Here is a 16,007-nt window from a genome sequence, read left to right as displayed (position 1 = left end):
TTCTGGTCCCTGCTGCATTTGAAATTATTTTAGATGTGGCCTTTGTGCACAGAGAAAAGACTAAAGACACTTTAAAGCTAAGTGCTTTTGCTGTGAGTGTATGTGTGTGGGGGGGTGTCTCGTCTTACAGTTAAACTGCAGCTGTCTTCCTTTTTATGGGTCTTAAGGTCCCTGTTTTGATTTCATGAGTCTTACAAATCTGTATATTTTGAGAGACCTAAACATTTAAAAAGGAGTATTTTCATCATAAAAACATTTACTCACCCGCATGTCATTTCAAACTCATATGATTTTTCTTCTTTCATTGAACACAAAAGATGATGTTTTGTAGAATATTCATGATGCTCTTTTTCATACAACAAAAGCATATAGTGATTATGTGCTTTCAAGCTCCAAAAAGGACAAAATAGCACCATTAAAGTATCATAAAAGTTGTCTCCCCAACTTAGTGCACCATATTCCAAGTGTTCTAAAGCCATGTGCTTTGTGTGAGAAACAAACTGTTATCTGCTTAAAATCTTCCCCTTTGCTGCTGCTCTCAAATCTCATTCGTTCATCTGCAAATTCAAATCACATGTATATCACGATCAGTTTACAAGACATGCAAGAATCAGTGGGGTTTGTTGTCTCTGATGTAAAAGCATTCACTGAAAATCTTTTCAAATACATTTAGATATGATGTCTAACATTATATTAAATTATGGGGCTATATTTGTCATATTTGAAGCATTAAAGCCATGTGCACATTCTGCCAAAGTTTTGCATTGTGTTCCATGGGAGAAAGTCATATAGACTGGGAACATGAGGGTGAGTAAACGACAGAATTTTTCCTTTTTTTTTTTGTTGCTTGTCGTCATCCATAAAAATGCAATTTCATTGTATTATTCATCCTGTGAAAAAGATATATGTGAAAGGTCCCATTTACTCCTTGCATTAACATGCGTTTCGTATCCGGATAGTATCTGGATATTCTTTAGCTGTATTGCATTTACACCTTGCAGTCAAATGTGTCTCTACTGTGATTGGATAGAGATCTGATCAAAGTTGCCTGTGCAAAATGGAAAACACTACTTACCGTACTGTACATATTACATCAGAGGCCTGAGTAACAAAAAATTATCCTTTTATTTACATTTGGGATAATATTGATGGATAATTCAAATACTTTCCATTACATTATCAGTCAGGGTTTTACCTTCATTGAACATGTTTTGGCTAGCACCAAGCCTAAAAGCAAATTTAATTACATTCATCTCGCATTCTGTGCTTTGTAAGTGCTAAATATGCTTCTCATCTGAAATGCGCGAGTGAACCATGGTTACGCATGAGTGTCCCACGAGCCACATAGTGATTATAAATCAGGAGAGAAATATGAGCGAGTAGGTATTTGAGGAGAGAAACAAGATATCCCAAGTGTATTCCAATTTAATTACTCATGGGTTATTGTTCATTGTTGGAGTGACAAAATTGCAAGACAGCAGTGTCTTTTCTTCACATTGCAATGGCAAAATAAACCAAAAATAGCAAAAGAACCCACAACAGACTAATTTAACTTTGGATTACTGCAGTGTAACCACATCACATAATTACTGATGTAGTTGTATCCGGATAACGAAAAATTATTTGCATCTACACATCTTTGAATGTGGTCAAAATCTGTCCATGACCACCTTCGAATGTGGTTTCTGGTATCCGATCACAATGTGTCTTAGGTGCATTTACACCTGGCATTTAATGTGGCCAAGTACAGTCCGATAGCGATGCGATCACTGAAAATGTTTATAAGTGCAAGGTGTAAATGGGGCCAGAGTGTTATTGATATGTAGTTTGCGGTTTCACATGTGTCTACCTGCTAAAGGCATTATAGCTATCCATTTCAGGGCAACTGATACATCAGGAAACGAGAAAGAGAGTGGGTGAGTGGGAATTATAACTGACAGGAGTCTTATAAAGTTAGTCCAGATAGTGTTTCCTCCTCTGTTGTTGTCATCCTCTCACCTGTCTCTCCCAGCTGAGAGCTGCTGTGTTGAAAAGGTGCCAAACTCAGGACACTGCACCATTAGTGTGAAAACTCACCCGCTCGCTGCCATATCTCAGAAAACCTACACACTCCGTCTGACAGCCTGCATGCATGTATGCGTGTGTGTGTGTGCGTGCATGTCTGTTTGTGTGTGGGCAGATGTCATGCTTTGACAGCAGCACTTCCAGTGTGTGTGTGTGTGTGTGTGTGTGTGTGTGTGTGTGTGTGTGTGTGTGTGTGTGTGTTTTCCCTCACTGTACGGAAAGCCCATTAGACACCATTACATACATATGCCAGGACTGTGAGTCCACCCTCAGTCTGTCTGCCAAGCGTCTGCCCGCCCCTGGCATCACACACACAGTCTAATCAAAGTGAGATGACACAATGAGCAAGACACAAGCACACCCATATTCCAGGTCAGCATAATCTAATTGTGTAAGAGGGACAAAGAAATCAAGTAATGAGTGTGCATATGTATGTGTGTCACTGGACCGTTATGTGATTCTGACACACAGTTGGTGTCACTCAGCATTAGTGCTGCTATCACACACACACACACACGCGGTCCACCCTGTCGCAGACAGCGATGGGCGGTGGCTCATTAAAACCTTCTGTCTCATTTAATTTCCATTCACCAGGTTTGTTGTGTATTATGTAACAATTGTCAAATTTCAATCATAATAATGACAGACAGGACAAATTAGACCCTGAAAGGAAAAAATAACAGCTAATAGCAATGGCAGAATGTTTATCTGATTGTTTGCTCATCTGTTGAATTAGAAGAGGAAGTTTGATGTTGTCAACCGATATGGGTTTGGAATGGCTAATGCCAATAGAGATATCTAGAAAACAGTGTGGCTATAGCTGATATATTTTATTTAGTGATGGCAAACAACATTTACACAAATTGCTAGATTTTACACAAACATTTAATCAAAATGTGTTAAAAAATTAAATGTTTACATCTGTTGATAAGGCTGTCAGTATAAAACACTAGCTAAAAAATTAATTGGCACAAATAAAAAATTCTTATCAGAGAAGAGGGTGGTCAAAAAATGTTATTGTTATTTTTTTTAATTATTGCTTTTTTTATTATATATACATATTGTTTATTATTTACTACTACAATTTACCAATACTACTATGCCGGATACAATATTATATTTTTAATGATTTTATATAATGATAGATTTTTATGACTATAAAGTTCATTGCATGGTAAATCATGGAGCTGCAAACCCCCTTGTAATTTCCTTGATTGGTCATTTCTTTTTAATTTATTTGTTGCAATGCTCCTCATAGGTGGAAATGACACATCACACACATGCAAGTGGTTCAAATTTGCTGTCGGTATCATATGCTTTAATTGCAAATGCAAGCAAAACTGTTGCACTCCACAGCCCTGCACTTGACATAGTAATCACTTCAATTAATCGGCCAATCAGACAATTTTTGCAGATGATGATCAGCAAAAAATGGCCAAATATCCACCGAATTAACCAGCCTGGCCAATATACACTCACTGAGCACTTTAATAGGAACACTATGGTCCTAATAAAGTTTTCGAAGTGATCTTCTGCTGTTGTAGCCAATCCGCCTCAAGGTTCAAAATGTTGTGCATTCTGAGATGCTATTCTACTCTCTACAATTGTACAGAGTGGTTATCTGAGTTACAGTAGCCATTCTGTCAGCTCGAACCATTCTCCATTGACCTCTCTCATCATCAAGGTATTTCCGTCCACAGAAATGTTGCTCACTGGATGTTTTTTGTTTTTGGCATCAATTTGAGAAAACTCTAGAGATTGTTGTGCGTGGAAATGCCAGGAGATCAGCAGTTACAGAAATATAAAAAAAACAGCCCATCTGGCACCAACAATCAAGCCATGGTCGAAATCACTGAGATTTATCCCCATTTTAATGGTTGATGTGAAAATGAACTTTAGCTCCTGACCTGCCTGATTTTATTCATTGCACTGCTGCCACAAGATTGGCTGATTAGATACTCACAAGAATAAGATGGTGAACAGGTATTCCTAATAAAGTGCTGAGTGTATAATGGTCTGCGTTCAGGATGCACAAAGTGGTTTAATATCCGTACTTGACCATGTTGAAGTACTGCACATAGCGTCCATATATCCCTCTGAAACGCGTCTGATCAGGGTCACGTGAGCATAATGGAGCCTGATTATACATTATTATCCTTAACGCCGACTAGTCAACTAGTCGTTCAAACAACCGACCGACTACTCAATTATGAAAATTGGTAGTATTGCGCATCTCTTTTTACTCAACTACAGTATCTTACAGTATATGGATCATGTGTGCTCATGTCTTCACAATTGCTGCCCATTTCCCTAAAGTTAAACTGTTTTCAACTTCGCTGTGTCGCTGGACATGTCTAATTCGCATTGCCAATGGTCCCTGTTATTCATGTGACTAGAAATCGGCAACTCTCATTTAAAATGTATGACTTCCGGTAACTTTGTCGCTGTAAATCACTATTTGTGTAAACACCCCTTTAGAAGGCAGCTGCCTATGTAGGCAGGATACAGCAATGCAGGTCACAAAGTGCATAGAGCATTTATGTGTAGGGGGTACACACGGCAGACAATGAAAAGTGCCCAGTCACTTCTTTGGTTCTGCTTCAATGAGTGCACAGACAAAGCTTTTCAGTGAAGAAAAATGAAGGGATGTTAACCCAAGATGTCAGGTCCTCTAGAAAGAGATGAGTAACATGAATAAATCAAAAAGAAAGCAGACATTGAATCGAAGATCAGCAGACATTGAGCTTTTGTCTCATACCCTGCATCCTAAAGGCTACAGTCAGTGTTTAGGGTTGAAAACCATGTTTTCTAATGGTGTGACTCCAAATTGTCCTGTTTATACAACCACTATTGGTTATAGACAGCTTAAAAAAAAAAAAGACGATGACTTCCATTACATCACAATTAACACCACGTTATTAAATAGTCCAATTAAATAAACCAACAGCGGCTTCCTTATGCCTCTTATTAACAAGAGTGGCCATCACACTGTATGACATTGAAAATAACTAATTGTAGTTCTCGTACGAGAGGTTCTCTCGCTAGCTAGCGAGCTCATTGGTTGCTCTGCGGCAACTGCTGCAGCCTATAGACGAACTTGAGTGAACTTGCGTCCAATGACAGGCACCCGCGCTGTCACTGTATCAAAGCCCGCCAGAATGGGCGTGGCTAGAGTGCATATAAGCGTAAGTTCGTAGGCTGGAACCCTGATTTTCACCTATTCAGCGAAGCTCTTCGCATCTCTGAACTGCAGAAGCCGCGTCGCCGTTCGAGGGGCATCTAGCAAGCTTGGACAACGCTCGAAGAAGCCGGCCGTCTTCGCCACCTTCAGCCATCCTGCGAGCTACGCCATCCGGCGACGTATCCTTTTTAGAGCAAGCTAGTTCCTCAGCGAACTTCACAAAAAGAGCAACGAGCGTCTTTTTAAAGATGCCTCGCACCACCAGCGCCTCATGCCGCGCCCCTCTCAGCACCGGAGACCGCCACCTCATCTGCGCTCTCTGCCTGGGACTGGAACATGCAGAGCTCGCCCTCGCTGACGGCGGATGCGACCTCTGCGAGGAGTTTCCGATGTCGACCCTGCGGGCTCGACTCGAAGCACTCAAAACCGAAGCCGCCGCGCCGCCTTTCGTTTCGCCGCGCAGAAAGAAGCGCCGCTCCCAAAGGCTGCCGGAACCGGTGTTAGAAGCGACTACCTCGCCGGAGCCTCTCCCTCGAGCCTCGTTTTCACCCTCAACCGCCCCCCCGGGATGCGCAGTTGCCGCCGAGCGGCCGCACTGTTGCCATCTCGGATGACGAGGCGGAGGATAAGGGCTGCTGTTCCATCATGGCTTCGGACAGCGAGGAGTGGTCAGGCTCCCAAGCCTCCTCCTCGGCCCAGGAATCCAGCAGGACCCGCGCTGGAGTCGAGGAAGAACTAATGCGCCTCCTCACACAGGCCGTCGACCGCCTCGGGCTCGAGTGGTCACCGTCCTCTGAGCAGGCTCCCAACAGAATCGACGGCTGCTTTCTTCAGAGCCGTCGCGGGCCCGCGGCCCAGGCCGCTCCCTTCCTGCCGGAACTCCACGCCAAGCTCTCTAAATCGTGGAACGCGCCTCTCTCAGCCAGGAACCGATCCCATGTCTCCACCTCTCGCCGGTTCCGTGGTGAGTGGCATTGTTGACCGTTTCTCGGAAGTCCAGAAAGCCACCCAAGCCATGAATCTCTTCCTGCCTCGTCGCGCTAGCTCCTCTGCAGGCCGCCCACGTGACCAGCCTCCTGCACGAGCCTCTTCACAGCGCCCAGCTCAGCAAAGCCAGACTTCTCAGCGTCGACAGGGCGGCCGCCCTAGAACGCGCTCAGACAGCCGGCGCAGACCGCCGCCCCCCCCCCCGCGGGCCTCGGCCTAAGATTGCGCTGAAACCTGAGCAACCGAAGTCCTCCTAGCTTTGTTAAGGAAATGACGGCTCAGTCCCGCCATGGCCGGACCACCGTCAAAGCTTCGCCCCCTGTCAGTCCCCTTCTCTCAGGCTACTGCAGTGGTGGATTCAGCAGCCAACAAGCCGGTGATACTGCCTGCTTGCCTGCACTCAAATGCCGTTTCACGGCGACCCAAAGAAATCTTGTGAAAAGCAAACATGCCTTATGTGTAGAAAATGTGCCCACAATCCAGTGTTCACCCCTACACACAAGCATTACACTTCCCGTGTCCCTGTCAGAGCCCACTCACATAAAGCGGGCACAGCCAGCTCGAGTGTTAGAGTCAATAAACGCGCCCACGAATCCGTGCGCGCGCCCCTTCTCTGCCCGCTCTGTCACACGGCCAGCAAACACCTCTCTGTATGTAAGTCCCATGCCCGTGACTATGCTCGCACATCACTTCACAGATGTGACTCTTTCCCCATTCACCTCAATCGGGAAGTCAGTCACAGAACAGCCTGTCCCTGCTGTCTGCGAGCAGTCATGCATAAGCACAGTAAGCGCGCTCACACATTCTGTTCAGCTCGCTGTGTGCGGCAATCAGGGCGACTTGGCCATTCACCCTCTAGCGTTACGCTTCAAAGCGTGGAAAGCTATCCCAGGGATATCCAAATGGGTGTTAAGCACAATAAAACAGGGCTATTTGCTACAGTTCGATCGCCGCCCTCCCCGCTTCAGAGCGTGCTCGAAACTACTGTGAACACGGAAGCAGCCTGCATGCTTCGTTCAGAAATAGCAAACCTTCTGTGCAAAAGGGCCATAGAGAGAGTGCCACCTTCTCTGAGCGAGTTGGGGTTTTACAGCCGTTATTTTCTTGTCCCCAAGAAAGACGGCGGCCTCAGACCAATATTAGATCTCAGGGTTTTGAACAAGGTGCTCGCAAAAAGACCGTTCAAAATGCTTACAATCAGGAAACTCCTCGCGCATGTGCACCAGGGGGACTGGTTTATTTCTCTCGATCTGAAAGATGCCTACTTTCAGATTCAGATAAATCCCCGTCACAGGCCATTCTTGAGATTCGCCTTCGACGGCCAGGTTTATCAATACACCGTCCTTCCGTTCGGCCTGTCTTTAGCACCCCGTACTTTCACGAAGTGCATGGATGCGGCGCTCGCACCCCTGCGGAGTCAGGGCTTGCGAATTCTGAACTATTTGGACGATTGGCTGATTTTGGCACAGTCACATACGGAACTTCTGTCTCACAGGACAGTTCTCCTCATTCATCTGAACAGTTTGGGTCTTGCCGTCAATTGGACCAAGAGCTCACTACAGCCCAGTCAGGCAATTTCCTTCCTTGGAATAGAACTAGACTCCGTGGCGATGACGGCTCGCTTATCTACACAGCGCGCGCGCCGTGTTCAGCGACTAGCCGCGTCCTTTCAGATGAACAGCCTCACGCCTCTGAAAATATTTCAGAGAATGCTAGGTTACATGGCCTCAGCCGCAGCAGTACTTCAGCTGGGTTTACTGTGCATGCGCCCGCTAAAGCATTGGCTAAACACCCGCGCGTCTCGCCGGGCTTGGGCCACGGGCCGCCAGCCGATCAGAGTGACTCAGACCTGTATCTCAGCTCTGCAGCCCTGGGCAGTGGCCGAATGGTATCATAGGGGAGTGACGATGAGAGCTGTATCTCGCCGAAAAGTCATCTCGACAGACGCGTCCAACACGGGTTGGGGCGCGGTCTGCGAGGGCTCTCCGGTTTTTGGCCTATGGTCAGTTCAGGAAAAGCTCCTTCACATAAATTGTCTGGAAATGATAGCGGTCGAGTACGCCGCGTGCGCTTCCTCCCGGTCATTCAGGGTCACCACGCCCTGGTCCGCTCGGACAACAGATCTGTGGTATCCTATCTAAACCGCCAGGGCGGTGTCAGATCCAGGAACCTCTTCCATCTGACAAAACGCATACTGAGTTGGTCCCAGTGCCACCTGCGCCGCTGAGGGCGACGCGCGTGCCAGGCCACCTGAACGACGGCCCAGACAGACTGTCCAGAGACAATATTTCCCCAGGGGAATGGTCCCTGCACGCTCAAACAGTCCAGAAGTTATGGAGCATATATTCGGCAGAGCAGAGATAGACCTCTTTAGCGCCAGAAGAGAACTCTCACTGCCCAGTATTTTTCTCGAAGCGAGGACGCGCTGGCCCAGGACTGGCCCAACCGCCCACTTTACGCCTTCCCTCCCGTCTCGCTATTGCCACAGGTAATGCAGAGGATCAGGAAACGCGCCACTCGGTGCTCCTCATAGCCCCGGCTGGGAGAATCAGACATGGTTCCCGGAGCTTACGCAGCTGTCACTGACAGCCCCGTGGCCCATTCCAGTGAGAGCAGATCTCCTCTCTCAAGCTCGCGGCACGATCTGGCATCCCCACCCAGAGCGCTGGGCGCTGCACGCGTGGGTGATCAATGACTACCCGTCGCTTTGCCAGGAGTAATAAACACTATCATACACGCTAGAGCCCCTTCCACGAGAAGACTCTATGCGTCCAAATGGTCTGTGTTTTCAAAATGGTGCACCGACAGAGACCTGGACCCACGGACATGTGGGGTGTCGTCGCTGCTCGTGTTTTTACAAGAGCTGCTGGATAAGGGCAGATCCCCATCCACGCTCAAAGTGTACGTGGCGGCCGTTGCGGCGTTCGCTGAACCACGAGCTGGTCATCCGCTTCCTCAGGGGAGCTAGAAGGATGAACCCCCGCGCTCCCATCGGTTCCTATCTGGGATCTTTCCGTAGTTCTCGAGCTATGAAAGCCCCCCCTTTCGAACCGCTTCAATCCGTGGATTTGAAATACCTTTCACTCAAAACCGTTTTTCTAACTGCCCTGTCATCAGTTAAACGTGTGGGAGACCTTCACGCACTGTCTGTCAGCACTGCGTGTCTTGAGTTTGGACCAAGTGACTCCAAGGTCATTTTAAAGCCTACACACGGCTATGTCCCCAAGGTGATCGGTACTCCTTTCAGAGCACAAATCATTTCCCTATCGGCGCTGCCAGCATCCGATAGCGAACGCAACGCCAATCTCCTCCGCACTGAGATTGTATACTGCGCGCTCCGCCTCTTTCAGACGCTCTAAGCAGCTTTTCGTTTCGTTCGGAGGGCGCACCAAAGGTTTCGCCACCTCGAAACAGACACTGTCTAGATGGATAGTGGATGCTATTGCTGCCGCGTACGTGTCAAAAGACCTACCATGCCCGTTAGGCATTGGTTCACTCCACTAGAGGCATGGCCGCCTCGTGGGCATGGTCCAGCGGGATTTCCATTCATGACATATGTGTGGCAGCGGGCTGGGCTTCCCCCTCCACCTTTGTCAGATTTTACAATCTGGAAGTGCCCGCCCTGCAGGCAAAACTACTAGCGGTTTAATACGCTACAGCTCCCCTGGTGAGCTGCACTGACGGGACACATTCCACACAGACCGGCACCACCGCTCTCTCTTTCCCTTCCCACTATGTGCTTATGTATTACACACACACTGGCCCACACTCTTGCCGGCCAAATATTATTCCCCCACTCACAAGGGCTCCCCCGGGTCCCCCCACCCCGGGGCTCATGCAGTGGATGCTTGGCGCGCACGGCGTTGACAATGGGTTCCCGTAGCGTAAGCTAGCTTACGCAATACGAGAGAACCTCTCGTAAGAGAACGAATCGGTTACCTAACGTAACCTCGGTTCTCTCTAGAAGAGGGAACGAGTATTGCGTAGCCGGCCGTGCTCGCGCCACGAGCGATTTTCGCTTCATTCAATGAAAACCAGGGTTCCAGCCTACGAACTTACGCTTATATGCACTCTAGCCACGGCCATTCTGGCGGGCTTTGATACAGTGACGGCGCGGGCGCCTGTCATTGGACGCAAGTTCACTCAAGTTCGTCTATAGGCTGCAGCAGTTGCTGCAGAGCAACCAATGAGCTCGCTAACTAGCCCGCTCAAGGTATGCAGCTGCTGCACTGCGTTGACAATGGATACAAAATTAAGGATAATTTTTTGGCTTCAATATCTCAGAAAAGATTAATCTTTCCCGTAGCGTAAGCTAGCTTACGCAATACTCGTTCCCTCTTCTAGAGAGGTAACGTTAGGTAACCGATTCGTTTCTTGTGTAGTGTCATCCACACAGCACAGTTTAACCAAAATCACTTTCAAAACATGGTTATGAGACCTGAAAATGTAAGTGAGTTGGTATGCAAGCAGTTATCACTCTCGTCTATAACCAAATTGTTTGTGAATATTGTGTGTATTTAGCACACTGAAACAGGACTGACAACCGTTTCAGCTACTGTCTGAATTTAGCCATAGTGACTGGTCAAAAATTATCTTTTCTTGTTACTTTTATTTGGCAAGAGTTAAAGATTTGAAAGTGTGGTAGGCAGAAAGTCTGTCAAAAATACAAACTTTTACTGAAACCCTTGTATCTATACTTTCCAAAGCACATAAGTATGGCTCTAGTTCCACCTGTTTGGTTCTTGGTTAAAAAACACATTCACCTATTTCTTTTGCTTTATTTTTTTAAATTAAAACAAGTCTAAACCAGCATCAGTGATGTTTGGGCAAAGATGCTGTTGAATCGCTGGCCTGGCTCGGTTTGTGTACAGAAGTCGATGGCTGTGTTCTGTGCGGATGTAAGTGCGGATGTAAATCCGGCCGGTGTTGGACCTTGCCATCTGTCCCGAGGTAATGGAGTCCATGCATTGGGCCTCTCTGGAGCCAGGTGCAGGGGCCACGCTGGACTCTTACAGTAATTGTACCACTCTGGCTATTGTCTGAGCATGAGCTCATATTGTGTGGATGTGTGTGTGTTACTGCAGGGATTATGTCATCCACTGAGCACCTGCTTCCAGTGCTGTGTGTGTGTGTGTGTGTGTGTGTGTGTGTGTGTGTGTGTGTGTGTGTGTGTGTGCGTGCGTGCGTGCGTGCGTGCGCGCGCGTGCGTGTGCGTGCGTGTGTGTGCGTGTGTGTTTTTGTGATTTACAAGGACAATTTTGTAAGTTACAAACTGGTAATTACAAGGTTATTATGCTATAAATATGATTTATGAGGACATTTGTAGTGTCCCCATAATTCAAATCGCTTAAAAATCATACTAAACAATGTTTTATTGAAAATGTAAAAATGCAGAAGGTTTTCTGTGAGGGTTAGGTTTAGGGGTTGTGTTAGGTTTAGGGGATAGAATCTATAGTTTATACAGTATAAAAGTCATTATGTCTATGGAAAGTCTTCATAATGATAGGTAGACCAACGTGTGTGCGTGTGTGTGTGTGTGTGTGTGGGGGGTGTGTGTGTGTGTGTGTGTGTGTGTGTGTGTGTGGGTGGGTTGCACGCGCGTGCGTGCGCGCGCGCGCTGGTAAATGGTCTCACTGTGGCTTGTATAATGACCATTATGTGTTTCTGTTCAGCTATTAACTGCATAGTCTGGTCCAGCCCTGAATCGTCTTGTATTGTTTTTATAATGAGAGAGAGCGAGTGGCAAAAAGATAAGAAAACTTCGTTGCAAGAAAACCTCGTGCTGCCAACTCCAACTAAACAACATACTCAAAGATTACAGTTAACTGAAAATAATATATAGATAGGCTACAGTATTACTTGGGATAAAAAAATATAACAAAAAGTTTACTAAAAATCTTGAAACACTTTACTCTATGGTGTATATTAAATAATGCTTTAGGGATGGACAGTATGACCAAAATCACATCCATCCATCCATCCATCGTCAACCGCTTATCCTGTGTACAAGGTCGCGGGGGGCTGGAGCCTATCCCAGCTAACATTGGGCGAAAGGCGGGGGACAGCCTGGACAGGTCGCCAGTCCATCGCAGGGCCACACATAGACAGACATACACTCACACTCACATAGACAGACATACACTCACAATCACATATTGAATTAAAATTTTTATCACGTAATTTTAAATAAGTAACTAGTTTGTAATTAAACAAAACAATGGTTTATATATTAAATACTTTTGTGATAAAATACATTTTTGGATAATCCAGTAAAATGGATATTTTACAAACAGAAGTTTATTAATCTTGTTTTATTTTCTCTTTTTTATTTGATGCTTGATGGAAGCAAACTGAACGATTATTCATTATAAATAAATAAAAAAGTATTTTTATATAACATATAAGTTCAAATAAAAATAAAAAAAAAACTGTAAAACTAACATTATAAAGCAGATATAACTATACATCCTGACAGGATGAGTCATGTTGAAGACATTGAGTCCAATATACACCTTTGTGACTGCACACCAATTGAATTCTATATTAACGCGGCAAGTTATGATGTTGCTTGTCAGACGTAAACAACTAAACTTTGTTTTCTCATTGTGCCTAACACACCTTAATAAGCTCTTATGTTTTTTTTGCATACAGGTTTCTTTGTTACTCTTACGTGTAAGCAAAGCAGTTCTTCCCACTTTATATGTTTCCATCAAATTGCAAATTTCATTTATGCAAAAAAATCACAATATCACAAAGGCAATTTGCGAAGAAAGCAGTGTTTCCACCCCATGTATTCAAGAGAACAAAATTGTCACTTCTGGGAGAACAATAGCCACTCTAGCTCTTTTATTAAGTTTAATAAATTACTTTGCATTTTGCAAACAAAACATTTTTTTTTTTTTTTATTGTTTGCTAACGATCAAACATGACAATGTCTTACAGTTGAAGACAAAAGTTTACATATACTTTGGTTGAAGTCATTAAAACTATTTTTTTAATCACTCCACAGATTTCATATTAGCACACTATAGTTTTGGCAAGTCGTTTAGGACATCTACATGTGCATGACACAATTTCAATTAGAGTACCTGTACCTGTACTCTAATTGAGTACCTGTGGATGTATTTTAAGGCCTGCCTTCAAACTCAGTGTCAGGAAGGAGACGCATTCTGTCTCCTAGTGATGAACGTAGTTTAGTGCGAAAAGTGCAAATCAATCCCAGAACTACAGCAAAGGACCTTGTGAAGATAATGGAGGAACCAGTTAGACAAGTATCTATATCCACAGCAAAATGAGTTATATATCGACATAACCTGAAAGGATGCTCAGCAAGGAAGAATCCACTGCTCCAAAACCACTATAAAAAAGGCAGAATACAGTTTGCAAGTGCACATGGGGACAAATATCTTAAATTTTGGAGAAATTTCCTCTAGTCTGATTAAACAAAATTTTAACTGTTTGACCAAAATGACCATCGTTATGTTTGGAGGAAAAAAGGTGAGGCTTGCAAGCCAAAGAACACATCCCAACCGTGACGCATGGGGGTGGCAGCATCATGTTGTGGGGGTGCTTTGCTGCAAGAGGGACTGGTGCGCTTCACAAAATAGATGGCATCATGAGGAAGGAAATTGATGTGGATATATTGAAGCAACATCTCAAGACATCAGCCATGAAGTTGAAGTTTGGTCGCAAATGGGTCTTCCAAATGGACAGTGACCCCAAGCATACCTCCAAAGTTGTGGCAAAATGGCTTAAGGACAACAAAGTCAATGTATTGGAGTGGCCATCACAAAGCTCTGACCTCAATGTGATAGAACATTTGTGGGCAGAACTGAAAAAGCATGTGCAAGCAAGGAGGCCTATAAACCTGACTCTTGTGGAAAGCTACCCAAAAAGTTTGACCCAAGTTAAACAATTTAAAGACAATGCTACCAAATACTAACAAAGTGTATGTAAACTTCTGACACACTGGGAATTTGATGAAAGAAATAAAAGCTGAAATAAATAATTCTCTCTACTATTATTCTGACATTTCACATTGACAAGTAGTGATCCTAACTGACCTAAGACAGGGAATGTTTTCTACGATTAAATGTCAGGAATTATGTCAAACTGAGTTTAAATGTATTTGGCTAAGGTGTATGTAAACTTCTGACTTCAACTGTTTGTGTGGGAGCAACGGTACTCAGGACCAAGCAAAATTATGAGTATAGTCACAGCTAAAGGGTGTTAATTAAAAATCTAAACCCATGTTGTTAACTACAAATCTATACGGTACCCACTACACAGATGTTATTAACACTTTGTTTGCATGTGTGTTTTAGGTTATCTCCAGTGATCCTTTCTGGGTGCCCACTACTGAGGAGGAGTACTTGCACTTTGGAGAAAAAGCAGACTCTGCCAATCAGGCTCTGAAATATATGAACGCCGTACGCAGACGCAAAGGCCTCTATGTCGAAGAGAAGATAGTAGAACATGCGGAAAAACAACGAACTCTCGGCAAGAATAAATGAACCTTCCATCTCCTAACTCACTCGGTCTTCAGTAAAGAAACACGAGCAGAACAAGTTTTGGTGTATACCGTTCGCAACATCATTCTTACATGCATTTTTGCATTGTTGTAAACTGCCTCAATAGTTCACTATGATGATTTGCATGTATTGTGAATAGTTTACACAGAAATAAGTGGCACAGTGATATGTTTAGTGCCACTCACAGCCTGACATATAAGCAACCACTCCTTTAAAATATGCTTGATATAATATTAATGTCTCTAATGACCAACCTTAAGGACTGAGAGTGCCAGGGTAGTGATTCAGTAATTATGGTCCGAAATTGAAGTTGAATTCATAACAATCCACAGTTTGGATCGTACACATACATTTCATATTGCAAATTCATAGAAAACTTGTTGAACACCTCATAACCTAATATCAGTTTAAAGCCATTGCTGAAGCACTCAAGTGCACATGGTGAGCTCATTTTGAATTACAACTGAAAATAATGTATTTAGTCTTTATTCATCATCACTATATTGTAAAAATGTGCAACACTTGCACTACACTCTTTAACCTAATGCTGTTCATTTTATTCAATAATTGCAGCGAATTACACAATTATTTGAGACATTTTTGTGAATTTGGACTGGATTGAAGGATTTTGTGATTTCTTCTTGTGGAAGATCTTTGCAGAGTTATTTGAGTTAGTTTTCCCCTCTTCACATGTTCCTAAACCATTCTTTTTTCAGTTTATTTAAAGCTAGATTAAACCTTACAAATAAAGGGACATGCTCCTGAATCATGGCATATCTCCTTACGTGTTTGGGATCTTGTTCAGGGGTCTGGATTTGCATAATTTAAGAGTCCTCTTTAAATAAACTTTCAATTATTTTGAAGCAAAGCAGCCTTGAAATGAATACATCTATCTCTCCCCTTTGGTTTACAAATGTTTAAATCCTTAACTTATGTTGTGTGGAACACAAATTCAATGGCATTGGGAGAATTATTTTAATTCTTTAATAAAAAAGATAAAATATCTTGCAAGGAGCTCCCAGAATACTGCAGACTGCAGAATATTAGACATGTTTTTCCTTCGTTCTATGATGTTAAAATGAAACCAAATCTACAAAAAGTGTAGATTTACTACCAAGAAATTGGAAATAAACTTGAGTGAAAACATGCTGTTGTTTGTGGTGTGTACAATGTGTTTTACGTTTGTCCATTCTGGTTTAACGTGATCGGTTTGTATCACGTAACTGTTTTTTATTAACTTCTGT

General features: G+C 44.1%; 1 protein-coding gene across 1 annotated transcript in view; it reads left to right on the top strand.

Annotated features, from left to right (window-relative positions):
- Positions 1–15,895, top strand: part of LOC127658449 (elongation factor-like GTPase 1) — a 150,978-nt gene extending 135,083 nt beyond the window's left edge. The window contains exon 20 of the mRNA XM_052147760.1: positions 14,557–15,895. Coding sequence (XP_052003720.1) covers positions 14,557–14,745 — 189 coding nt within the window. The 3' untranslated portion in view covers positions 14,746–15,895. The remainder of the gene's footprint in view (positions 1–14,556) is intronic.
- Positions 15,896–16,007: the final 112 nt, after the last annotated feature.

This window comes from Xyrauchen texanus, chromosome 2 (genome assembly GCF_025860055.1).
Source record: "Xyrauchen texanus isolate HMW12.3.18 chromosome 2, RBS_HiC_50CHRs, whole genome shotgun sequence".
NCBI classification, from domain to species: Eukaryota; Metazoa; Chordata; class Actinopteri; order Cypriniformes; family Catostomidae; genus Xyrauchen; species Xyrauchen texanus.
This window is presented reverse-complemented; position numbering and strand designations above follow the sequence as displayed.